The 24,923-nt window shown below is 44.4% G+C and overlaps 2 protein-coding genes across 9 annotated transcripts in view; one reads left to right on the top strand and one right to left on the bottom strand.

Moving 5' to 3' along the window:
• Positions 1–6,697: 6,697 nt before the first annotated feature.
• Positions 6,698–15,071, bottom strand: BRAT1 (BRCA1 associated ATM activator 1). Of its 3 annotated transcripts, none has more exons than XM_030284362.4 (13): positions 14,652–15,071; positions 14,180–14,334; positions 13,245–13,389; positions 12,016–12,400; positions 11,806–11,925; positions 11,266–11,357; positions 10,899–11,017; positions 10,215–10,401; positions 10,026–10,099; positions 9,338–9,440; positions 8,958–9,056; positions 7,800–7,978; positions 6,698–7,608 (listed from the first exon to the last, which is right to left on the bottom strand). In XM_030284362.4, the coding sequence occupies exons 1-13, from the start codon at positions 14,827–14,829 to the stop codon at positions 6,883–6,885; spliced, it is 2,562 nt and encodes an 853-aa protein (XP_030140222.4). In that variant the 5' UTR covers positions 14,830–15,071; the 3' UTR covers positions 6,698–6,882. The 3 variants fall into 3 exon arrangements, with proteins under 3 accessions (XP_030140222.4, XP_030140223.4, XP_072791617.1); XM_030284363.4 differs by having other exon boundaries at positions 13,245–13,392; positions 14,652–15,070; XM_072935516.1 differs by lacking the exon at positions 14,180–14,334 and having other exon boundaries at positions 13,245–13,392; positions 14,652–14,783.
• IQCE (IQ motif containing E) overlaps positions 14,965–24,923 on the top strand; it is a 26,883-nt gene continuing 16,924 nt past the window's right edge. For 3 of the 6 annotated variants that reach the window (XM_030284368.4, XM_012577857.5, XM_030284367.4), the window contains exons 1-11: positions 14,970–15,441; positions 17,123–17,170; positions 17,776–17,818; positions 18,763–18,903; positions 19,197–19,328; positions 20,291–20,361; positions 20,925–21,038; positions 21,633–21,683; positions 22,145–22,215; positions 22,427–22,499; positions 22,910–22,959. In XM_030284368.4, coding sequence (XP_030140228.4) covers positions 15,037–15,441; positions 17,123–17,170; positions 17,776–17,818; positions 18,763–18,903; positions 19,197–19,328; positions 20,291–20,361; positions 20,925–21,038; positions 21,633–21,683; positions 22,145–22,215; positions 22,427–22,499; positions 22,910–22,959 — 1,199 coding nt within the window. In that variant the 5' untranslated portion in view covers positions 14,970–15,036. Of the gene's footprint in view, positions 15,442–17,122; positions 17,171–17,775; positions 17,819–18,762; positions 18,904–19,196; positions 19,329–20,290; positions 20,362–20,924; positions 21,039–21,632; positions 21,684–22,144; positions 22,216–22,426; positions 22,500–22,909; positions 22,960–24,923 lie in introns of all 6 variants that reach the window. The other 3 variants (XM_072935517.1, XM_030284364.4, XM_030284366.4) reach the window with 3 other exon arrangements.

The raw sequence follows: 24,923 nt of genomic DNA, 5'->3' as shown, positions 1-24,923 counted from the left end.
CCTCCTGTGCTCTTCATGGGTCCCAGATTCCACAGTGGAATTGCAGCTCCACTCAGCTGTCTGTGTTAGTGACACACATACCCCCACTGCTCAGGTTATTGATTATTGCTCACCAAACCATTTCTGGAGAGACCTGACTGCTGATCATCTCAAAGCTCCTGTTTCAAAAAGCCAGTGCCAAACCCTCTGTGCAGGATGCAAAGCTGTAGTGCAGAAACTCTTTGAGCTCAGACGTTTCCATGGAGATGAATCTTTGATCTCGCTGAAATAAATAAAGGGCGGAGAAGATGCTCCCAAACTAGGAAGGAAGGCAAGGCTGATCCCTACAGGGCAGAAGTTCTCAGCAGGAATTAGGGTGACAGGAGACTTCTCTTTCTATCCCCTCTGTGGCAACAGGGAGGTTGAGCTGTGTGCCCGCCAGTGCACATGGAGAACGTGCCCTTGGTGCAGGCAGGCAGGCAGACACTCTGCACCTTGGAGCTGCCTGATTTAATGCTGCTGGAGAGGCAGACCTTTGTCTGCCCTGCAATATTCACCCCGTGCTGCAGGATTGGGAGAGCAGACCCAGGGGTTTAACACCAGTGCAAGGCACACTCGTTTTCTTGACTGTAGTGAAGCAATCTGAGGAATGAGAACAGCCAGGAAAAGAGCTCTGTTTATGGATAAAATATAGAGGGGGAAAAAGAAATCACATTTTACTCTGGTGTAATGTGCAAAATAGAAGTGTTTCCTGTGCTGACATGGAGATGTGACCAAGGGCAGCAGCTGAGTTGGCTTTATCCACACGGGTGAGCTTTGACTGCGCCGGCAACTCCTTTCTTTGAGCTGCTGGCAGCTCTGTCACTGCTGGCACTGGGAACTGAGGCTTCCATGGATGGAGCAGAAGAGAATTCACTAGGGAAGGGTGTAACGAGCAGAGCAGCCTCTGAGAGCTGCTGCTGGGGGTGGCTGTGGGCAGGCTGTGCGCCCGGGCTGGGCGCTCCTGCTGCTGCGTTTCTCGCTCCGCTGGGCACCACCAGTGGCTTTCTGTGGCAAGCACATTTCTCTCCTTCTCAGGATTCTTCATAGAGGTGCACAGAGAGAAATGAAAGAGAAAACAAAATTTCTATTTCTGCTCCTTGTTTTTCCTACGTGGAATGTGTTTGGAGAATTGTTTACCTGGAGTGAGTGCTTGGTTGGATTCTGGTGAGGATTGTTTGAGCCTGATGGCCAACCCAACCCACCTGGGGCTGGACTGGAGAGAGAGGGTCATGAGTTGTGTTAGAGTCAGAGATAGTATGTGGTTTTAGTATCCTCCTTTTATATAGTATAGTAATGTATTTTAGCATAGTTATAATAAAGAAACAATTCAGCCTTCTGAATTGAGTCAGACATCAGCATTCCTTCCCTTTGGGTTCGCCTGCATTTACAGTAGCTTTTCCCGGTCACTTCAGATCTGCTGATGGGACAGTGACGGATCTGTCCCTTTGTCTCAGCTGCCTCAGCTGCCTCAGCGTGTAGGAGCGTGCAGGGTCAGCAAGCTGCTGTGTACAGCTAGTTTTCCTCCTTTTTTTCCTAAATAATCTTCCTCAGATGCATTGAGCTGCCAGTTGTGCTAATTAGGATCTCCCTGCTCTAAGGGTTTTCACCCAGGCTAACCGGTTCTCAAGTTCCTTGTCCCACCCCTGCTTTCCCTGCAGCAAGTGATCCCTTTGTGCCTTGCTGGATCTCAGGCTCCTGAACGACTAAACCATCATTTCATGTAATTTTAAACTTACAGTTTAGATACTTATTTATGAGGATAAATGTTGTTTACAGCTCTGAAATATTATTATCTTTTCCAAATATTGCAGAAAGCTTCAGTGTTGAAGGAAGCCCACAGGTTCCCTTTAGAAGCTGACAAGTGGGTGTTTTGTTGATTTTGTTGATTTTGTTGTTGTTGTTGTTTCACGTGACCCTCACTGAAAATACTGTCACTGCTCTCTGTTTTCAGAAATGGGCCATTTAACTGAGAAAGCCATGTTTGTCTTATGCACTACTTCACTGGGGAGAAAATATGTTGAAAGAGCATGCAATATCAAAGGTATTTTGAATCAAATTCATTTCAGCTGGTTTCTTTGGAAGATTCAGCCTTGTTTTCACAGAGTTCTTTGTCAGAACCTAAAGCACAAAATACTCTTTTGGGTCAAAGTTACTAGACAGTAATGAAAACAGCATTTTTGTCCTCAATTACGTGGACAAGACAAGATTGTTGTGCAGCCACAGCTGTTTGTCTCAGGGCTGTGATGGATGTTGTCACTTAGCAACCACTGCCATTTGTGTTTTAACTGCAGCTTTTTTGTTGTTGGCACATAATGAGAGTCGTAAGTAATCACAAGATCAGTCCCATGGAGAGTGTTTGTTATCAAGGTGGGGTTTAGGACTCACCTGTGCCCCAGCCCTGTAAGGGCTAAATCAGATGATTCCATGTGTGATGGCTAATGCAGCTCAGTAAGGGTTTGTCTAGGAGCTGGCTTGGCTGGGCCAAGTCATGTTTCAGGATGTACAGCCTGCATTCACCATCTGCCAGACCTGGCTCTGCAGCTCCTTGGTGCTGCTCACAGCCCAACCCAGGAGCTGCTTTGAGGCCAAAGCTGCGAGCACAGAAAGGAGGGACCAGCCTGGGCAAGCCTGGATGTCTCAGTGCACAGCAACACCAGATCTCTGCTCATTCTGCTGGCCCAGCCCCAGAGCTCAGGGAATATGGGCTCAGTGGAGACTGGAAAGATAATGAGATGGGAGAAGTGAAGATTGAAGGTCTCTGTTTCTTGAGGGTAATTCTCACCTATCCTGCATTGACAATGAGGGAAAAGGGTTGGACCTATGACAGCTCAAGCTCTAACACCCTACAGGTTAAGGTCGTGGTTTAACACCTGATCTGATCTAAGAAATGTCTCTCAAAGAGGTGGGTGCACCCTCTGTGCCAGACATTGGGGTCCTGTCTGGCATGGAAGTTAGTAACCAGGCAAGTGGGGAGTTACTTGGTTTGGATGGGTTTGTTTTATGGAGGCAGAGGTGTGAAGGGTATCTTTAGAGCCCTGTTATAATGTTCATTATTATGTAAATAAACACTTTCAGCTGAGCTCTGAGCAGAGACTGCGTATTGGTACCACGGATAGAAAAGCTGTTTAATTTAATTTTGCTTTAACTGAAGTTGTTGTGTAATTGCACCTGTAGCTCTGCAGAGACCCTTCCATCGGGGGGATTTAGGAGATCCCCCAGGATGTGTTTCCTTGCACACCCTCAACCCTGCTCTGCCTTGTCCAGACGAACAGCTGCTCCTTCAAACCCCCTTCCTGCGTGTGCTGGCTCCAAGGTTAAAGGCAGGACCTGTCCTGCCTCTGGAGCAGCAGGGCTGACACAGCCCAAGGTCTGGCCCTGCCAAGTGCTGCTTTATTTCAGCAGAAGCCAAAACCCACTGCTCTAAGGGGGGACGACACAGACCACAGAGCTGCTGCTACTGGTACGTATTTCCATTGTAAATTGCTGAGATCTTCTGCAGTGAAGCCTTTTGATGAGTTCCTCTCTAATGCACACTGGTTTTTAGGAGCCTCGATGAATATGTATTGAAAGGTAGAGCAGATTTTATCAGAGGAGGAGAGAAGGAATTGCATAGGTGTGCACAAATTGATCTGTAATCACATATCACGTATATCTAAGCTGAAGCAACAGCCCTAGACATTTATGGCCCATTTTTGACTAAGCTGTGCAATTAGTGTAATTAGGCAAAAAATATTCTTTGTATTGTAAATGTCTAGTGTATTAAACCAGAAAATTAACAGCCATTTCTTTGGCAGCTTTCATTAAGCCATTTCTAGTGTAGGCCTGAGCCAAAGATGCATAATCTCTCTAGTGTCTGAGTCTGAGCAGTCAAAGGATAAATCCTCTCTTCAGAGCTTTGTTGAAATGTGTTGAAAGCAACTCTAGGAATTTCCTACCTGTGTACAGATCAGAAAACACAACTTAACACCGCCCCTCTGCAGATAAAGAGCTGAAATGAGCTTTGAAATTTTCTTCTTTCACAGCACCAGCCACCAGAGATACAAATTTCTTAAGCTGTGATGTTTTTTGTCAATACTACCTCTATTTCTCCTGCCAGCTATTCACAGCCTACTTAAAAACAAAGGACAGTCCTGAGCCTCTTGTTCTCTTGCATTGAGGCCCACGTGTGGCCACAGCCTCTGCCAGAATCAGCTCAGGGGTGTTGGAAAAACTCTCAGTGGTGCCTGCCTCCTGCAGGAACCAAACACAGCTACAGCTCTGGTGGGATGATGAGTTTCCAGAGAAATCCATCCCAAAATGTGCATAGGAGGAGGGCAGGCAGCCCCCTGCTTCTCTGTGCTGTGTGACAGAGTGAGCTGGTGGTAGTTTCTGGAGGGGCAGCTGCTGTTGTGAAGTGTTAAATAACAATGGCACTGCTGAATGGATGCTCAGGGCTGTCTCCTCGGGAGCCAAGCCTTCCCCCAGGTGCAGCATGACCACGGCTCCCTGGCAAGATTTAGCAGAGTGTAATTCTTAACCCACAGGAAGCTCTGCAGCTGGGATAAGGATCTTGTGGAGGTGCAAAAAGAGCCTGGGTAGGTAAGAAGTGGGTTTAAAATAAAGTGTGAGTGTAAGCAACTGGAGTAGGGCTTGTATGAGTCCTCAAGTGTGTGAAGATGGGCATCCTAGAGAGGTATCCCAGTAGGAGGGATGATCCACATCAGTAGCTATTGTGTGCTCACAGCTAAATTTCCAGCTCAAAAATCCCACCCCATTGTTTTCTGTAGAAAGAATTGTGGAGTTTTTAGTTTGCTTTCATCTCCCTTAATCTCTCTAGCCCTGGGCATTTGTTCCACACTCAGCCCAGATGTCTATGACCCTTCCTGATTCTCCCAGCTCCCAGGGGCAGCATGGCAGTGCCAGCACCTCGGTGTCAGTGGCACTCCACTGTCACTGGAGCAGCAGAGGAAGCAAAAGGCAAAGCAGGGAACTCAGACAGGACAGAAACACAGAGTCAGCACTGTCACAGAGCTGCTGGAGGTGGAGACCTGGTTTTAATGAAAGAGGAAACGAGTCCTTAATCCCCTTCTAAAGGAAAGGAGCCCCCCCCCAGCTTGTTTTACATTTGGTTTTTCGTATACAAGTGTATAAACACAATTTTGGACTGCAATTAGGCAAATGCTACAAACATAATGTCACCCTCACCCCAGCTTATTAAAAAGAGAAAGGAGTTCCATGAAAAACTAATAGGTCTGGGAGTTGAGAGACCTTGGTAATAAGCAGTGAGTTTTCCTTCTGCAACAACTCACTTTTTCAATTTGCTGATATCTGAATAACTCCTTGGAGTCTCCTAAACTGCAGAGTCCTGAAATGACAAGAATTCCAGTGCTGAACAGGAGGGAGGTGTTCACCCAGCAACCTGCTGCCTCCTCTCCTGGAGCACAGCTGACCTACTGTCAACACAGAATGCTGCTTTTGGAACTGCAGTGCCTTCACTAGACAGGACTGCTGGAACTCCACAAACACTCTACACCTCTTTAAAAGCTCATCCCTGCTCTCTCACTAACCCTTTCCATTTCTGAGATGAATGCAGTGACAGGAAAAGGCCTGAATTTTAGTATCTTCTATCTTTTGCCAGGTGTTGGCCCAGCTCAGGTGGAATTGTGTCAGAAGCAGAGCCATTCTCCCCTAAAAACAGCTGCTGGTACGAAACCCAAGGGCTCTGTCGCACATAAAGCTGTGCACAGAGCAAGAGGCAAGTGTGTTGCTTTCCTCAAAAGGCACAGAGCAAACCTTCAGCCTCAGCAGCAACAGATCCAAACTGCATCTCAGCCCATTGTACTGCTGCAGGGAGGAGATTGCACAAGTCTGCTTTACTGCTTTAGATGCTACAGCCTGCACTGCCCCAAAATCAATGCCATGTTCTGCCTCTCCACAGGCTGCAGGAGGATAAAGGATGCTCAGTAACAACTGCAGAAAAAGAACCCACCGTGGTTTGATCTACTGCTAAAGGTACTGTTTGTTTTGGGGCTTTTTCTAGGTTGCAAAGAGCTTCTTATAGCACATGGCAAGATACTGGAACAAGTTGCAAACTGCACTCTTGCCAAGTTTTTAAAAACTGGCAATTTTTTCTCAGAAAATCATGTTACCATTCACACTATGTCTGCTGGTTTCTAATTGTTACCAAAGCTAATCAAGATTACCAAGATTAAATTTATCTTGAAAAAGCTTTAAGTGTAAGTTTCTCTAAAAAGTTAGAAACTGAGTACTTTTTTTTCAACAAGCACTTTTAAAAAAATATATCCACAAAAAAAAAATGGACTTGCTTCTGGCTTCAATTAAAACCAAAGTCAGCATGTTGGTGTCACTGCTGAGATCAAACAAGTCTGTGATCTATAGGAGAAAATTTGTACTGCCAAGGATGATCAGCTTTTGACTCCTTAAATGCCACTTTCTGCTCTAGATCTCAAAATGCACAAGGGAAGCTGAGAGCTCTGTTTATAGAATAAATACAAAAAGGTTAAAGCAAATGTTCCTTAAAACCAGTCTCCATCAGTTTTAGCTACTTTGGCTCCAAAAGGAGCCTGCAACAGCTTGTTTTCAGTCACTCTTGTGTTTTTTTAAATGCTTCCTTATGTAGGCATGGTCCAGTGCTTTCTTAAAAGACAACAAATTTTTAAAAAAGGAACAAATGCCATTCTTAATGTTTTTACTTTGAAAAAGAAACAACATTTTATTAGAAACTACACTTTTTAACAAAAAAAAAAAATATCATCAGAGTTAAAGCAGAGATTTTCTAACCCATTTAACAGCTGACAAAACCATCCTTCTCCTCCAGAAGAAAACTGCTTGAGCACTCCTCCCTCAGAGCAAAAGCTGTGTTCAGTAACAGTCAACCTCATTATCCTCTGTGGTCCCCAGAGTAGCAAGGATGTCCTGTAAGAGGGACTGAGGGCTTTCTTCCACATGGTCACTGCTTTTATTTAGCTCATCATGCAGCTCCAGTAAGTCTATTGCACCCAAAGCTAACATCATGCTCTCCGGATCTTGGAAATCCACCCCGACACCACCATCTGTGGGGAAATTCTGAGCCAGAGAACCCTGTCTCAGTGTCCTCTGTAACCAGGCAATGCCACGTCCTGCAGGTGAATCTTCAATCTCCTGTGGATTCTCCAAAGTACTCACGGGGTAGAAATGACCTCTCAAGCCAAGCAGCACATCACAGGCTCTCTGCCCCACGGGTTTGTCACAGTCACACAAAGAGCCAAACAAAAACCCAAACAGCTTTGCTCGACAGAACACCTGCAGCAGCTCGTTCTGAGGGGTGGAATTTTTGAGTGCAGAGGAGACAGGAGCATAGGGACACTGGGAAAGCTGGCAAATGGTCTGACTACAGAAAACTTCAACCAGCTCCAAACCACCAAGTCTGACTTCCCAGTCTAAGTCATGCTCCACAGTCTGGATGACTCTAGAGACAAACTGTTCTGTATCTTCCAGCTGACCTGTGCAGCCTTCTCTCAGCCACTTGGTGAAGGTGCTGATCACAGCCCTCCTAGGAAAGCCCTCTGAGTCTGTTGACAAGATTTCCTGAAGTTTTGCTACGATGCTCTAGATGCAAAAAGACAGAAGAGAAAGCTCAGTGAGTGGAGGAACACGCAAAAAAACCAGCAAAGGTGAAAAATCTTCTCATTACTGGTTGTGCAATCTGCCTGCATGAGCAGACAACTTGTGAAGAAAGTTATAAGCAGTACAGCAGCAAACTGTTGGGAATTCTGCTCATGCAGGAAAGGTTATTCTACCTCTTTGTTATATAGATTGCCTATGACAGGTGACTCTGGAGCAAAGCAAGTAATGAGGGCCAGGTGTCCCAGCGCAGTCACGGCGCTCGCTCGCACGTAGCTCTCTGGGTCCTCCAGCAGGTTTTCTGTGAGCCTCAGCACCTCTGAGGACAGGAGACACTGCCTGAACTCCTTCTGCTCTGTAAACAAGACAGCAACCCAAAGAAGTGAGACTTTATTCCCTCTGAGCATGAAGCTGTTTCCAATGCAAACAGTCCTTTGCCTCATACAAGGATGGCCGCTGCCTGCAGGGACAGCTGCCAGGGAGAGGAGCTGCTGCAGGGACCAGGCAGATGCTCTGTGTCAGGCTCCCCCTCTCCCAGCAGCTTTTAGTCAAGCCCTGACAGACACTGGAACTTGGAAAATTGCACTTAGAGTTGTTTTCACAGCAAGAAAAAACTTTCTGCAGGCAAGTGGGGACATGGCTCCAGCCTCATCAAATTTATGCCTTTGCTTAAAGGAAGAAGTAGTCTTCCTTTCCTATTGTCAAGCATACAGCAGAGAAAACAGAAGTAACTGTACTGAGAGGGCTGCAGGGTAAAGTGCTAGTGCAGCTGAGCATGTTAGATACTTCCTTTGTGACCTGGGGACAACAGCATTTGCAAAATTCCCCTGCCTTCCAACACTGCAGAGCTACCGTAGGAAAACCAGCATTGCCTCAGTGCTACCTCCTGCAAAGCCCGAGCTATCAGTACAGTAGAAAATCAGTAATTATTCCCAAGCATATAAAGCAGGTCTAGGCTTTTAGCCTCCTAAAGGCCAGCCCCCAGCCTGTTGAAAGAAACCAGACTCCAGTGCAGAGCAAACTGAAAGCCAGAAGTATTATCTGTCATTAAGCACTGTCACCTGCCTTGACAGACATGTCTCAACATCCCTCAGTTTAACTCACCAAAATTGCCATTAAGGCAGGTACAGCAATCTGAGTTTGACAGAAAAAGCAGGTTAAGTTTATTAATATTTTTGTCAGATTTTGATCATGATCTAAGATAAAAATCTTGACACTTCTTTCTTTTCTCAGCCCTCAGTTACAGGTCAGAAGATGCTTCACCAGCCCAACTGACTTTCACAGCATTAAAAGAAATACTCCTCAAATCTGAACTGGTAAATCTTTGCACCTACCTCTCAAGCACTTAACCATGGAAGTGAGGAACTCCAGGGAAGAATCTCTTACTTCCCAGCAAGGACTGCACAAACGTTTCTGCAGCACCACAAACACATCTGTAAAAGGCAAATGACAAACCTGAAAGGACATGAAAGGCAACAAGCCTTACTGAAACACTCACTGTACAACCTCTACATCATTTCATCTGATACAATCCCTTTTGCTGCTGCTGGATGCTTCTTCTAGAGTTCTGCAAAGCACTATTTGGGCAGCTAAACATAAATTCAACATGATTGTGAACAAGTGAATCCAGTGCTTTGAGCAGGAAAGGTAGGCAGGAGCAGATTTCATGTGTGCCACTAGCTGCTGTTTGTCCCAGCTGTAACAGCTTCATTACCTTCCAAAATCTTCTCTGTTTGTTGCCACTGACTTCTGGAGGAGGATAGTTCCTGCAAGTGCACCAACCACTTGGATGTAGCTTGAAAGGTTTTCTTTAGAACCTGAAGCAATGTAAATCAGATTGACTTTACTACAGGATGAAGCAGTGTTGCCTTTATGCCTTTAAAGGTAAAATTAATTTTAGCCTCAAACTTACAGAGAAATTATCAGAATAAAAAAGTGCATATGCTTCCTTACTCAGAAGCCAGGCACAAAAAATGGTGCTTAAATATAATTTCTAATGAACACCTAGAAAATCCATGTGTTCAGCTTAGTATTATGAAGTTCTAGTGCCTCCAGCTTTGGGTTTGCAGCTGCCATCAGAGTAATTCAAACAAAAGAAAGCAAAAAACCAAATCCCCTTAATAAAAAGAATTCAGTATTTCATGACCATGTCAAGTTGAGTATGTCAGTGCTACTCTTAGACATGATGACTCCTGTCTTCTCAAGAACTCTCAATGTACTGGTCAGTTATTTGCTCATTACAATTTTAGCTATTTTCTGCAAGCCACCCAGGACAAGACAAGTGTCCTACATATTCTAATACAAAGTGGGCTAAGAAACAACTGCAGTCAGACCCTTTATCAGAATTACACCCCACTGGGGCAAGCTAATAGACCTGGATCTCTCCCTAGTTCTATACTCACAGTAGGGTTGGTGTTTGGACTCTGCAGATATGCCAGAAGGACATCAAATAAACTTCCTATGAGAGTGTCACAGTCTGAAACAGAGAAAATAAACCCAAAGGACCAACAATGAGAGATGGAGCAGCCATATCCCTGCTGAAATACACAAAGACACAGAATTGTAAAATAAGAAAGAAAAGATGAACTCACCTTTTTTCTCTGAGAGTGCTGCAAGGACATCAAGAGCTGACTTTTGCACTCTGAAGGAATTGATCAAATTACGGCTTATTGTGCTTCCCAGGGGAGAAGCTGGGCTCAGGAAGCCATTGCAGAGTTGTAATATTGTCATGAGAGAGTGCAGCAAAGACACACTGGGTAAATCCACTATTAAATGTTTCTAATGGGTGAGAAAGGAAAGAGTTTCCAGCAACAGTCTCAAGTACAGAGCAGTTTCAGGTCAGAAGGCAGCAAAAAATTGCAACTTCTAGTGGGTTCTTAAGGTACTACAATGTCAATAGCTACAAATAAATGATACTCCTGTCTTCCAAGAACTACTGCACAGATGGAAGGAGATTCTTCTGACTGCCTGGGAAAGTAGTTCAATTTGTGTTTCTTCTCAGGATCAATAACTGTAATACAAGTAAGGTATGGTAACAAAGCTCATCAAGACAAACTTAAAACTTAAGTGCAGTCCCTCTTTAGGAGTCTCAGTATCCCTCTGTTTTCCTGTTTAGAGCCTACTGTGTTACATTTCCTTAAACTATGGAAACCCTCACTGCCAACTCCTCTCCACATTCTGTTATGCTCTACTGAAAAAGTTTGCAATGATCTTAACACTGTCTTTCAAGGACCAGTTTGATTCCCAGGCTCTTTTTTTCCCTCTCTGAATGTTACCAGAGACAGCAGCTTCTCCAGGTGAGCGAGTGTCTGACACAGGAGACCGGCACAAGATGTCTTGGAGGACAGAAGACTTTCAACAGTGACAGGATCACTGACAGACTCATCCAGCAAGCCTAGATTAAAGAAAATAAGAGCTCAGGTTGTCAATGAATAGAAAAGGCTGTGATTTTTAAAGTTAACCAAGATATTCAGCTGATGTAGTATGAATATGCCTTCAAATGCAACTGGCAGAAGGATTTACCACAAACACTGCTACTGTCCTTGACTTCTCCTACTCTTTTTCCTCCAGTTTTGGCTGCACCAGGCACTTAAAATACTGGCAAGCAGAGACTGGCCTCTAACTTTTCTGTCACAACTGTACCTGCACATTCCAGAGGCTGGGAGGCTGCTCTCAAAATACAGTCCATTGGCTGAAGCAGAACAGTCAGTGCCTGAATCCTGACATCTTGTGGGCTTCAAGGAGGAAACAGCAGTTACCAACACAAGTAAACTTCAATTCCTTCCCAAATACCTGCCCCTAAATGCTGAGCAGGATAATGATTTTCACACAGGCTTTTAAACAAGCCAGCAATGACAGAGCAACAAAAGCAGTATCACAATCTGAGCCATCTTTCAAGGTCCCCTTGCCAACTGAAATCAGAGGAGAAATTACTCTGGAATTTAGAAGCAGCTATGCAAATACAGAGTGGGATCCTGTGTAAGGAGGCTGGGGGAGAGAGGCATATCCTGTTAACGAAAGTGTCCTTCTATCTTGGAACAACAGTGTTACTCAGCCTGTAATTCAGTATCTGTGTGTGCTGTATTCTTCTGATGATTTCCTGCTGCTTCTTCACTACCTAAAGAGGAATTATGGAGCAGAAACACCTGCACAGTGCAGAAATATCATTGCATTAAGTCCTACCATTTGCAGAGCTTCAAAAGTCCCACTGCCAGAGGAGCTGCTTGTACTGGGGTTAAGTGTTCCAGAGCAGAAGTTACTAATGCCCAAAAGCTGCCTTCAGTGCCACAAAACACAGGGGATCTGAGAAGAGAGAAGTGTAAGTGTAACCTGTCCCATGGTGGCAAGCAGATCTATCTCAGCACAACCTCCAAGCTGCCACAAGAGCTTTACCGTGCCACGTTAAGCAAAAGACTTGCCAGCACGGGCTGTGCTTGAAGAGTCTCCTCCAGCAGAAAGGATTCTATGTGCTTTGCTATGTCTAACCAAAGAACTTCAGTCCATGCAGCATAACAACTGCCAAAACAACTGCCAAACAAACTGCTCAACAGCTTCAGTGACTGCTCGATGTCAGAGGTAGAGCTGGACTGAAGTGACTCTTTTATGTGGTTTACAATCATCTGGGCACATGGTGGCCAGTCACAGTCCTCGGTACTGAGAGCTTTTGGTGTTTCAGAGTCTACGGAGAAGGTGAGCATGTGCACCAGGAGCTGGCTGGCAGCTGAAGCCACAAACAGGCTGGGATCCCCTTGCAGAGTGAAGATCACATCCATGCCTCCTGTGGGAAAATAAAACAAGTCACTGGAGCAACAAACATCCAGTTGTGACACTAATTCAGGTACCACACAGCTTTAAATGGTGGTGATGGGGTTTTCTTATACTTTATTTTGTAGTCTCTACTCAAAGTCAGCCAGTTCTTAAGAACAAGCAAATAGAAGAAAATAAAATTGTTTTAGATCCTCAGGGGTTTAAGAACTCAGGATCAGACTTCAGTAAACATCAGTAACATTAGGAGAGTTGACAGCACACTCAATGTGTATTTATGGACAGAGCCTGTACCATCTCTGGACATAACCAGTAGGAAAAACATGAACAGCAGTATCAATACCACTTTTCCATCACATGGACAGCAGCATGTGCTGCACTTTAATACCAGTCCAGTCTTTTAGGCCCCTCTGTACATGGGATCTAAAATTGGTGTTAACAGCATAATTTACATACCTCCATAACAACAGGATTGCAAATGTGTGCAAGCACAAAGAGATAAATGAGCCTCCATTTAGCTTTTCTGCACTAAAATCATGTTGAAATGTACCCTTCGGTAGGAGTTACAAATAAGAATACAGATAGTTTTTAATTTTATAAGGGCAATTTTATAAGATTCTTTCGCCTCTAAAAAGAGGAGAAAACACCTTCAGTGTTTGGAGGAAAAAATTAATAGCATAACTAACTTAAAAGTTAACTTAATGCTTAGCTAACTTAACCAACATCTTTCAACGACTTTGTTTTGACAAATGGCTTACTTTAACCTTAACTAAACAAAGACTCCCATCTTGCTCACTTGCCACCTGAGCACCAGGGACACAGCAGAGCGGGGGGATGGCAGCCCCAGCAGCACTCACCCGTGGAGCAGAGGCAGTGCAGGGCAGGCAGGTGGTGGAGCATGCTGTGCACTCCCTTCAGCCAGGCGCTGCGCACCGACGCGTCCTCCCACGCCGCGCCGCCCCGGGGCCCCTCCCGGCCAAAGAGCCTCCCCAGCAGCTTCTCCTGCTGAGGCAGGGCAGAACATGGAGTAAACAGAGAGCAAAAGGGCTGCTCTGCCCCAGTCAAGAGTATCAGTACTGCAGCGAAACCTCCTCTTGCTACAAGTATCACTAAAATGGGCAATTTTCAGAATCTCACGCTTAAACGCAACATATGGATGAACTAGTGTTCAAAACCAAGTGTTTTGTTTGCAGGTGCTAAAGGACAACTTATGTTTATCAGTTCCATCAGACTGATCTATATACCTGCACACATCTCTTCTCTGAATGAAGCCTTTTGGGTTTTGTACTAAAATGTATCCTGGTGCAGGAAGCACAGCTTTAAAAAGCTCCCTTGTTTTTGCAGGGAATCAAAACTTTCCTGTCAAGCTACTACGGAGGGAAAGCAACATCTGTTAGTGCAGTGTAAATCTACAGGATCTGTCCTGGGATACAGTACTGTGCAGTGACTGCTGTGAAGTAATGTTCACAGAATGACTAGGCTGGAAGAGACCTTCAAGATCATCGAGTCTAACCCAGAGCTGGGTTACCCCATACACTCTTTTGAACAAAAAATGGAAGCACTACACATGAGCATTCACAGTCCCGTTGTGGTGACACAGAAGTGAGAAGCAGCTGTACATGAGAATGGAACAGGAATGGTGATTGTAGCTCTTTGCTGTCGAATCACTCTTGCCGAGTTGTTCCATGTAAGCCCTAAATTTACTAAGCAGAACATGTATGGACAGTTTTTAGGGGCTGTCCATAGAGAAGGAGCAGACACACAGCAGCAGGTACCTGGGTGCCTGACTCACCTGCAGGAGCTGGAAGCGGCTTTCGGAGGAGGCGAGGATCCCGGCTAACTGCAGGGTGAAGGCCAGGATGCTGGGGCTGGGGTCCGGCAGGGCCAGCACGGAGCTAATGAGCTCTGTCACACACGGGTTGTCCCGCACCAGCTCCACAGTGGGATCTGCCCAGGAGAGGCCAGAAAACACCAGCTCACTACCAGGACTGTCCTGCCTCATTCAAGTGGTTCCCTGAGCTGAGCTAAGCCCTGCCAACTGCTACAACTGATGAACTCGGGTGCACCCACAGCATTTTGAGGTGTCACAGCACCTCAGATTGTTGTGGATACATTCAAATCCCACCTGGCCCGTGTCACTGCTCCAGGTGACCCAGCCTTGGCAGGGGCTGCACTGGATGATCTCGGAGGTCCCTTCCAACCCGCACTATTCTGCGATCCCGTGATGGACCTCCGCTCGCCTCGGAGCGGCCCGCGGCACTCACCGAACCACGTCAGGCTGCGGAACCAGTCCAGCAGCTTCTCCAGGCAGGTGTCATCGAGGCCGGGCTGCCGCGGGTCGGCCAGGGCGGCGCAGACTCCGGGCAGCAGCACGGCGCACTCGCGGGTCATGGCGAAGCGGCGGCGGGCCCGGGCCACGAAGCGGGACTGGGGGTCACACATGGCTGGGACCACCGGGACCGGGACCGGCACCGGGACTACCGGGACCAGCACCGGGACCGGGACCGGGATCACCGGGACCGAGCCGGGCCGGCCCGGCCGCACCGCGAGTGTCGCAAAGGGGGCGTGGCCAACGGCCGGTCAGGGGGCGTGACCCCGGCGCGCTCCAGGGGCAGCGGTGGCTGCGGGAGCGTACCGGCGGTGCGCGGGATGGAGTTGCGCCCCGCCCGCAGTTATCCCGGCTCTCTCAGGCAGCAACTCCCGTGCTGGCAGTGGGGCGAAGCCCTCGCAGAAGCCGCTCCGCCGCCCGCCGGGGTTTCGCTCCCCGCGGGGCCGCTTGGTGTCACCCGCGCTCCGCGGCCAGGCCGAGCCCTCCCCTGGCACTGCCCGCAGGCGCGCCGCCGCTCTGCGCATGCGTCCCCAGCGCGGGCCGCTGGCGGTTGCCATGGTTACCGCGACCCGGAAGTGCCGCCGGGGGGCGATGGCCGCCCCCAGGCCCGGGCCGGCAGCCTCGGCCCGAGGGGGCCCCCGCGGCCCCGCCGCCCCGTGAGGCCTTCCCTCTGCTCTCCCACCATGGCCCTGGGGGCCGGCGAGGCGGCCGCGGAGGGGGAGCTGGTAAGGAGTGAGCGGCGGGGAGGAGGAGAAGGCCCCGGGTCTAGGCCTGCTTCGGCCCGGGCTCGGCTCAGGAAACGCTCCGGCGCGGCCGGGGCAAAACTTTGGGGCACCCCCGGGCTTGCCAGGATGGCGAGACGAGGGCTCGGAGGGGGAGTGGGATGGCTTCTGCATTCTCCAGCCCGCGGGTCTCTGGGCTCTGCCTGTGGCTGCCCCGCAGCACGGCACAGACCTGACAAAGTCTCAAGCTGTGCTAAGGAAGGTTTAGGTTGGACGTTAGGAAGAATTTCTTCACATAAAGAGTGATTAGATATTGGAAACGGCTGCTCAGGGAAGTGGTGGATTTACCATCCCTGGAGGTGTTGAAAATAAAGAATGCTGGACGTGGCACTCAGTGCCATGGTCTGGTTGGCAAGGTGGTGTTGGGTCAGAGGTTGGACTCGGTGCTCTTGGAGGGCTTTTCCAACCTAGATAGTTCTGTGGTTCTCTGTTGGCATTTGTTTCCCACCCCCTCAGCAGGCAGCTGGAGGTTTTGAGCCCCTTTGGGAGCCCCCAGGTTCTGTTGTTGCCTGATGCTGAAGGTTACCAAGCAATAGTGCTGGGGCTGTCACTGCATCTTTGTATCCTGGCCAACGTTTAGTTGTTACCATTTATCAAAGCTGGGCAGTCTGCACATTGTCTGATTCCAAACATGATAGCTGCAGTTAGGGAGGGAGATATTTCAGAATGAGACACCTTAAAATAAAAAAATTAATCAGTGTGCTGCAAGGAACATTGCTTCAGGAAATGAAAAACTGCATGGCTTGGTGTGTGAGGACACATCCCTGCCTGCTCTCAGCCAGCATGGCAGGCTCTTTAACCTGCTCTGTTGTCTGTCCTTGCTCCTGTTCTGCCAGCCAGGGTTTCCAAAAGTACTTCATCCCCTCCCCTGCCTCTTACAGGCACAGATCAGCATCTGTCCAAAGATTGGTGCTGAGTGCCACAGAGTCAGCAGCAAGTGAAAAAAGTTCTTTCTGTGAGGGCAGCATCCAGATAATTTGGAAGCTAAGTGGAAATTTTCCTTCATCTGTGGATGTGCTTACATTTGAGAGGGAGCGGAATCTGTCATCTTCCTTGCATTTGGGGTTTCTTCCCTTGGCCTGAGCACGTTTCCATTTCAATACAGGAACTGAACAATCCCGTAGCATAGCAGGGGTAGCACAGGTGAGGGAGGAAGGGAAGAACTGAGCGAGTTGCAGCATAAATGGTGGAGAAATTAATGCAGAGGCAGCTGCAGGTTCAGCTGGTGCAGTGCCAAGTCTCTGACTCCAGTGCAAAGTGTCCCTGCTCATGGCACAGGGCTTGAAACTGGATGATCTTTCGGGTCCCTTCCAACCCAGAGCATTCTGTGATGGTTCATTTCTGAAGTGACCTTCACAACATCCCAAAACTATTTGTTTTAGAGCAAATGATGCTGGCTTTTGCAGCAAGAGCCCCACCATCTTCCAGTGGCTTTAGTGTTTTTGAAAAATGGCTTATTTTTGTCTTAAACAATTGACATTTTAGCAATGCAATGGAAGAGAAACAGAGGCTTTGCTCACAGTTTGAATTTATTGTGCTCCAGCTCTGTTGAACTGTTGAAGTTTCCTGGATGTGTATTACAAGCAGTTGTTCAGTAGCAAATGTCCTGTCTTGTGCTTCCCAGGGAGATGAGAGCCTGTCTGTGATAACCTGTGAGTCAGACACAGCCATGGTGAGTTTGGATTAATGCCCCAAAACCCCTCAGGAGTTCCTGCTCATCTGTGTGGTGCCTCCTGCTCACCAAGCACCCCTCAGAGAGGAGAGTGAACAGTGGCACTGCAGTGGGCTTGGGTCACAAACCTCTCATTTCAGGTGTAGTTCTGGCTTCCACATTCTCAGCACTGGGGCTGCAAATGGTGTTGGCTTTATTTTGCTGTTCTATCAAGTTGAGGGCTTAAGTAATCTTTTTAGACATTACTTAAGCTGTAATGGAATTGAAGAATTCCTTTAACTAAAAGGTTCTACAGATCAGCCTCTACTCTGGGATCATCTTGAATTTGATGCTACTCATGTTCTCATGCTCTGAGCAAGAATTGGTAATTTATCTGTATAATCAGACTTCAGTTGGCACCACCTTAATTCTGGCCACCATTGCTGTGCCCAAATCTGCATATGCTTAATGTTATTATTTTTCTTTTCTATAGAAAAGGTTTTGTCTTATTAGAACAAAGGATCTTCATAGAAAATGGGAAATCGAAGGCAATTTTGAGATTATATGATGAAATCTTAAGAGCTGAGTATTTTCAGTACAGAAAAGAATATCCATTTCTCTTTCAGAAGTTAAAGAAAAAGGTTTTTCACAAGCCTCCGAAGTCACCAAGTAAGTGTTCCAAAACTTTTTATGCTGAAATTGCAAAACCTGGTATGTTTGCGGGATACAGGAACTGGGAGCTTTATTTGAGACAACATCTTGTTATTCTCTGCAGAAATATTCACTGCTGTGTGCAGAGCACACCTGTTTGAAATCTGTTCTGTAACCTGTGAAGTCCAGCTTGTATAGACTAAAATATTGACATTTATGGGTTGGTTGTAAATCTTGATTCTCCAGCATAATCTGCTTTTTTCTCATGTCATGCCTTCTGATGGCAACCATTCTGAATTTGTTTTTCTTCTTGTCTTTTGGAGAAATCCTGTTACTTGTTGTGTAGAGAGACTCTGGAATTAGTGGAGTTCTCTACCATCCAGTCATAGATTTCTGTGTGTGGATTTAGTGATTCTGTTTCATATGTTGTGATGGATTGCTTTGTTTTTTGGGTTTTTTTCACAGTACAATGTTGTTATTATTGTTAGATCCACAGTTTTAACATTGGGTTTGTCCTTTATTTCTGGGGTTTGTGTTTTTTTGCTATGCTTTCCCATTTACCTTCCTTCACAGGCTTCTAGTGAATATTTCAAAGAAGGCTTTACCCTAAAGTGTTGTTTATAACAACATTTAGATGTGCAGGTATCTTAAAGATACCTAAACCAACTGTACACATAAATATTTTCACATGTGTTGAGTCATACTGCTGTCACTCTGCCTTTTTCTAAGGCTCTTCACTTTTTGGAACTGTATTTTTTTATTTACAGTGGAGTTCTTTGGGTTTTGGGGGCTTGTTATGTGCCTGTTCCATTGCTCTGTGTAAGCCAATATGGAATATGCTGTTAAATTCTATTTTTACAAGTAACAGGATTGAGTCTGGAAACTTTGAAGAACAAGACAACAAGAATTTTAGTAACCTTGAGCTTTTGAAGGCAGCACTGAAATATTTTCTTTTGCTCTAGAGTCTCCCTACAGCTCAAGCACACAACTGTATCCTAAAAAAGCTGCAGCTTGGAGATCTCTGCAGGGAACAGGCAGTGCTTGCTTTGAGAATGCAGCTGTTGAAAACTCAAGGCACATGTGGCTGGGATGTCTGAAACAAGGTATTAGTATAGAAATATTGTTTGCATTTATGGATGAAATGCATTGTTGTGGACAGCTTAACATATAAAGTATTAAAAAGTAGATTCGTCTTTGATTAAAGGTTACGCAGGATTTAATTTCACTCTTATTTATTTGGGTGGTTGGAATTATCTGGTATTGAGCATTGGCATTTATAGAGGGAATAATTAACAGCATCTGGAGCTTTCCATGTTGCATTTGTTCAGAATAATTCCAGAAATTTAATTCACAATTATCCCTGATTTTTGCATTTTTGTTCCATTTCTCTTGGCAGGAACGAGCCATGCTCTGAAATCAGATGTTGACACGGGGCATATGCGAGCGAATGTTTCCAGTAGCACTCCAGAATATTTGAAGGAGGCTCTAGGAATGAAAAAGCCAAAACATGCTCGTTCTCCCAGTAATGGTAAGCTCTATAATGGTGTGGTAGATAAAACGGAATTATTTTTTTCCCCTCTAAAAACACACATTGCTTAAGAAAAGCAAGAGCCATTTTAGTTTACTAAAATATGTGTGTGAAAATATGATCAATGAGATACTTTTTGAGATTCCTAAATTGGTTAAGGCAGGGATTTCCAATTTTTTTGAGCAATGAATCACTGTTAGCTTTCAAAACTTTTGCAAATTGCCATGCATTTGCAGCTGAAAATGTTGCAAATATAATATGGTTCAATGGGACAGCTGTAGACAATTTATTGTGGCTTCAAAACATAGTTTAGGAACCATTGATAGAAACCATCTGCTTGCCTGAAATTCTATGTAATTGACTCCTTTTACTTCTTCTCTAGAAAGTGTTTTATCATGTGGTTGTGACATTAAAATCAAATGAGTTTTATGAGAAGAGCAAACTTTCAAAGTTTTATTCTGCTTTTCTTAAAGGAGAACTGTAAACTTTAGAATTCCACTTCCATTTAAAATGACACCTATACATTTACTGGTGATACAAAATTTCTGGCAACTTTACAGGATGATATATATTTGTGCATGTTAAGCATAAATAGAAAAATGTATTCTAGACATCTTTTATAAACCTTTTGTAAATAATGGATTTATTGGGATGAGAAGACTGCAGTCTTCTGTGAAATTTGTATCTTTCTTCAGGTGGATATTTTAATATAGCACCAGAGAAGAGAAGTAATTAGGAAAAAATTGGCTGCAAAATCTAGCAGAAGTTTCATACAATAACACTTACATTTCACCTCCCTTTCTAAAATTAATTTCCTTGTTGATTTTTCTTCTTCGAAGAAAGGAAAAAGACCTAGTTTCCACTTTGGTGCTGTTTTAGATATTTCTCTTTATCTGCAAAGTTTCTGGTTGGTTAAAAATACCTCTTTTGGATCTACTTACTTTACATACCTCTTTCTGTAGGCTACATTCCTGGAACTCCTGACTACAAAGAGAAAGAAGATATGTATGATGAAATTATAGAACTGAAAAAGGTACAGTTTCTCTGATATTTACAGAAAAAGTCTTGGCATTGCTCCTTCCTGTGCATGTCCTGGCCTTAATGATCCAGAATACTTTGGTTTCTACAACTTGGGGCAACCACCACATTTTTTGCATTTGTAATGTAGGGCTAAACTAAAACTTATGTCTGTCTAAGACAAATTCACTGTGGTGATATGGTTAGAGTTTTCTGTAGAGGCTGGTGCACTGTATGAAGGGTGAGGACTGGGCTTGTTGAGCTCTGGGGTTACATATAGACAAATACCTTGGCTGTAGCTGATTGTTTGTGTAAGGCTGCCTTTCTGTAAGACCTTTTCCTTTTATCTTCCCTCTGTCTCCTCCCTAAGCTGTCCTGTCCTGCTGTCTGCCCTGGTCCAGTGTGATGGTTTTGTGTTTTGGCTGTTCTGTCCTCTTTTGTCATGTCATCTTTACCATCGTAATTGGATTGGTTTTGACATCAAAATGTGTTTCCATTCCATTCCATGTGTTTCCATAGGAAAAACTCTGGTTTCTCCTATTTCTGAAATGTGGTTAAGATTCTTCTTCCCTCTTTTAGACAATACAAGCTCAGAAGAATGAGGGAGACAGAATGAAGACGAAGCTCCGTCGACTGGAAGAGGAGAACAATAGAAAGGATAAACAGATTGAACAACTGCTGGATCCTTCCAGGGTGGGTATTTCTTGGGGGGATAAAAGTGGGGCAACAGAGTAGGAGTTTATAGAGTGGTGACTCCTAGGAGTGATGAGCTGGAGTATGAGAGGTGGTGTAAAGGGATTTCTGGTCTGTGGATCTCAGATCAGCAATCCAGCTCAGTTCAAAGGAAGATGATGCCATGCACTACAAATAAGTTCATTTAGCACAAATACCTTTAATTTCTGAAGGTAAAATAAAAATGCTGTCTAATTAGGAGGCCACTCTCTGAATATTTTGCCTGAAAGTAGAAGGGAGTTAACCTCTTGCAGAGTGATGCATTCATGCAGTCCTGAGACTTGACCAGGAGGCAGAAGAGCAGCCTTGTCAGGCCCTGACAAGAAACATTTGTGGTTGTGGTCAGACTTGAATCTTACTGAATTTCTTGTGGCTGTCACTGTGTGCAGGCCTACATCTTGAAATGTGCTAATAGAAAGTTAAGGGCATAAGGAGTTTAGAATTTCAGCTGTTGGACTGTGGATTGAGCAGGTTGGAAAATTCTGTGGAAAGAGCCAGCAGTAGAATAAAGTAGTTATTGTGACCAGAGTTGGTCACTTGCTTTTTCTGTTGCAGGGCTCTGAGCTGGCTCGAGCTTGGTCAGAAAAGAAGACTGATAATGGACAGGTAAGAGTTTCTTCATCACTTCCTGCTTTCATTTGTCCTTTTTCCTCTTGCTAAGGTGAAATACTACTACAAAATAAAATTAGGTCAGGAAGAATAATCAGTTTGGGAATTACATAACCTGTATCTCTGTTAGCAGCTAAGGAGTTAGTAATAAAGATCTAGAATTACTTTTTTTTTTGAGAGCTTTCTTTGTCATTGCCTCGAGTCTGTTTAGGCAGCATTCTCCCTATTGTTTGCTGCTTTGATGTTGGCAAGGTAGTGGGCAATGTTGTTTTTATTTTATGGTTGTATATCCATATTCTTAAACTCATCATGAAATCCAGCATCTGATTTATGCTGAAATATGTAGAAATAGGTATATCTGATTGGGTACAATTTATAAAGACAGGGCAGACAGGAATAGAACTTCTGTGAAGAGACAGATTATTCAAGGACTCATGAGCTCTTTGTTCTTTCTGTAGGTGGCTACTGGATTAAAGCAGAAGATTGTCAAGCTTGAAGAGCAGTGCAAGGAGAAAGACAACACTATTAAGTATGACTTTGACGGGGTAGGGGGTAGAGGATTAGCTAATAAAGAGAATTGCAAATCCATGTTATTTTTCATTTGTGTTCTATTCCTTAAGACATTTTAATAAACTCCCAAGAACGTATTGGCAATTATAAACAAAAAAAATTATGAACCACCAGCTTGCAGTGTCTTTGCTGATCTGACTGGTTTCTTTTTTGTATTATTCTATTTTCAGTGAATTCCAAGAAGACATGAAAACCAGTAGTTTGGAAGAAGTGAGGTTAGCCATGGAAACCTACTATGAAGAGGTATGTATGGCAGGTCCTTCAGTGTGCATGCAGAACAGGAAGCTGGCCAGTTGTTGAGTCAAATTGGAAATGGAATGTTTAAGATAAGTTTCTTGTACCTTAACAGCACCTGTCATTGGTTGCAGGTTTTCATAGTTAGTCTCACAGTTCCAGCTGTATGTACTGAAAAAATGTTTTCCTTCGATAAGTTGAGTGTGTTAATGAAAAAGGGCAAATAAAGAACCCATTGTACATCTATAAGTGTAATGTTGAGATGAAAGCAAATTTAACAGCAGCCTGATTTTCAGTGATGGCATCATTAACTCTGCCACTACCCAAAGAGTCTTGTTCTGATTTTCACCTAATGAACAAATGTGTTTCTGTGGAAGCTGACATTGCTAATGCTCCTTAATGGAATCTGTATTTCACAGGTTCATCGCCTCCAGCTCCTCCTGGCCAAGTCTGAGACTATAAGGAAAAAGTATGTTTAATTCTTCTGATGCAAATGTTTGCATGCGTGTGTTTGACACAGCACTCGAGTCCTGCTTTAACTGATGGAAAACTACTACATGGGAGCAGTTTTTGTCATTTAGATTGTTGGATTTGCTTTTTTGGTACTGCTTTAGTTGGCTTCACAGACTTGAAATATGTCTTAGTCACATTTTTTTGCTTGTAGATAGATCATTTTGTGGATCTGGAAAAATACCAGAGCTATTTAAAAAGTACAGGATAGCACTGAAAATTTATCTCTGTTACATCTTCCCTCATAATCACACCTATCCTGGCATTACTGGTAATTGAAACAAACTCCCTGGATGTTTGGCATTTCACACTTGAGTCAGTTCTGCATCTTGCTCTAGAGTGTGTGCTGCAAAGAAAATGTTCTTGGAGAAAACGTTATTTTCCTTTGGTACAGAGACACAGACAAGTAAACCGTGTCAGAGAAGCTTGTACTAGTGCTTGTCACTGGTGGGCGACTGTGGGCATGGTGGTGAGGGTGAACAGTTTATACAGGCAATAAAAGTCAAAGCATTAAAGCACAAGACAGAGCTCCACTAGGAGAAATTAAAAGCATAACTGCAACTGAGTGTTATTTGAGCTGAAAAAGGGTAAGAGTGTCTTGTAGGACAGTAAAATACGTTACCACACCACTTCAAAATATACTTGACCTCCTGGTGTTAAGTACAGACAACTGTCTTAACATTGAGTGTAATTATTTAGATTGATAGAAACATGTGAGAGCTCTTTAGGGTCATAATTTATTCTGCTTGTGTTCCCTAATTCACTGTCATTTGTGGATTGAAAACTGCAATTTGTTTTGTCACTTTAAAAAAAAAAGTCTTTTGGTTCAGGTCTGCAGTGACCAGCCTCTTGAGGCTCTAAACCATCACACCTAATTTATTTACAGGTAAAAATGAGTCACCAGGTCTCTTCCTTGTCCTCATTTATTCATAGCTTCAAAAAGTGGTGGTCAGGGCAGTCTCTCTCCATTACATGACTGTCAGTCTCTGCTGGAGAGGCTGAGCACTGAAATAATAAATCATGTTGAAGGTCAGGACTCTGGCATATTGAAAGAGTTGTTTGAGAGTATTTCTTTCATGATGCTTGTCTCTGTTAGTTCTGGCTGAAGTGACTGGCATTTGGCTTCTCTTTTTCAGTGTTAATACTGAAGTCTGGTTATATGTATGTGAAACTGTAGTGTCCAGTTTTAGCTAGAAACTAATTTTTGAAGCCCTCAAAACGGATTGAAATAGATTTCATTTTGGGTTTAGATAAGCCTAAAATAATGTCACTGAGTAGTATGGTTGTGGTTTCTATCATTCCTGTCACTAGCCCATTTTAATGGTGTGTTGTGTTGTGTTTTTTACTCTTTTTTTTTCCCTCCTGTCTGGGACAGCTGTGTGGATAGTCATCCATAACATCTGGACAACCTTGTTTGTTTGGGTTTTTTTTCTTAATTTCCTTTTAATTTCTAAAAAGGAGATCAGCTAAAAATTCAGCCTTCTTTGACATGCTAACTGTAGGCTGTCTCCCCTTTTACCTTATAGTTATTCCAGTGGATAGGATGTAAGATTCCTTCACAAACTGTTCTGTGGCATTTGCACAAATGCCACTGACAGTGGCATTTGTGCAAAACTAAGTACATCAGTTACTTCAGGCCTTTATTTCCAAAAGTAAGTTTATAAGAATTTTCTCATAGCAATAAATAAAATATATTTCATCTCACTAAGTCTGTTTTGTGAACAAACGTTACAACTTTGCACATCCAGAAGCTCAGATTTCTTCCCCCCTTTATTAGAAAAAGATTAAAAATCCCTGTCATATATTTAAAGTCATTTTAACACATAACAGGCTTTCCCATTTCTGATGCTTTTCATTTCCATATTAGCTGTATTCTTCAAATCTGTTTCAGATCTCTCTGGGGTTTATAGACACAAGGATAAT

Source organism: Taeniopygia guttata, chromosome 14 (genome assembly GCF_048771995.1).
Source record: "Taeniopygia guttata chromosome 14, bTaeGut7.mat, whole genome shotgun sequence".
Taxonomy (NCBI): Eukaryota; Metazoa; Chordata; class Aves; order Passeriformes; family Estrildidae; genus Taeniopygia; species Taeniopygia guttata.
This window is presented reverse-complemented; position numbering and strand designations above follow the sequence as displayed.

Coding starts and splice junctions, on each gene's coding strand:
- BRAT1 (XM_030284363.4), bottom strand. CDS start 14,829: ATGTGTGACCCCCAGTCCCGCTTCGTGGCCCGGGCCCGCCGCCGCTTC. Junction 10,100..10,214: donor AGCACTCTCAGAGAAAAAAG/GTGAGTTCATCT, acceptor TCTCTGTTTCAG/ACTGTGACACTCTCATAGGA. Junction 7,979..8,957: donor CATGGTTAAGTGCTTGAGAG/GTAGGTGCAAAG, acceptor TCTTGTTTACAG/AGCAGAAGGAGTTCAGGCAG.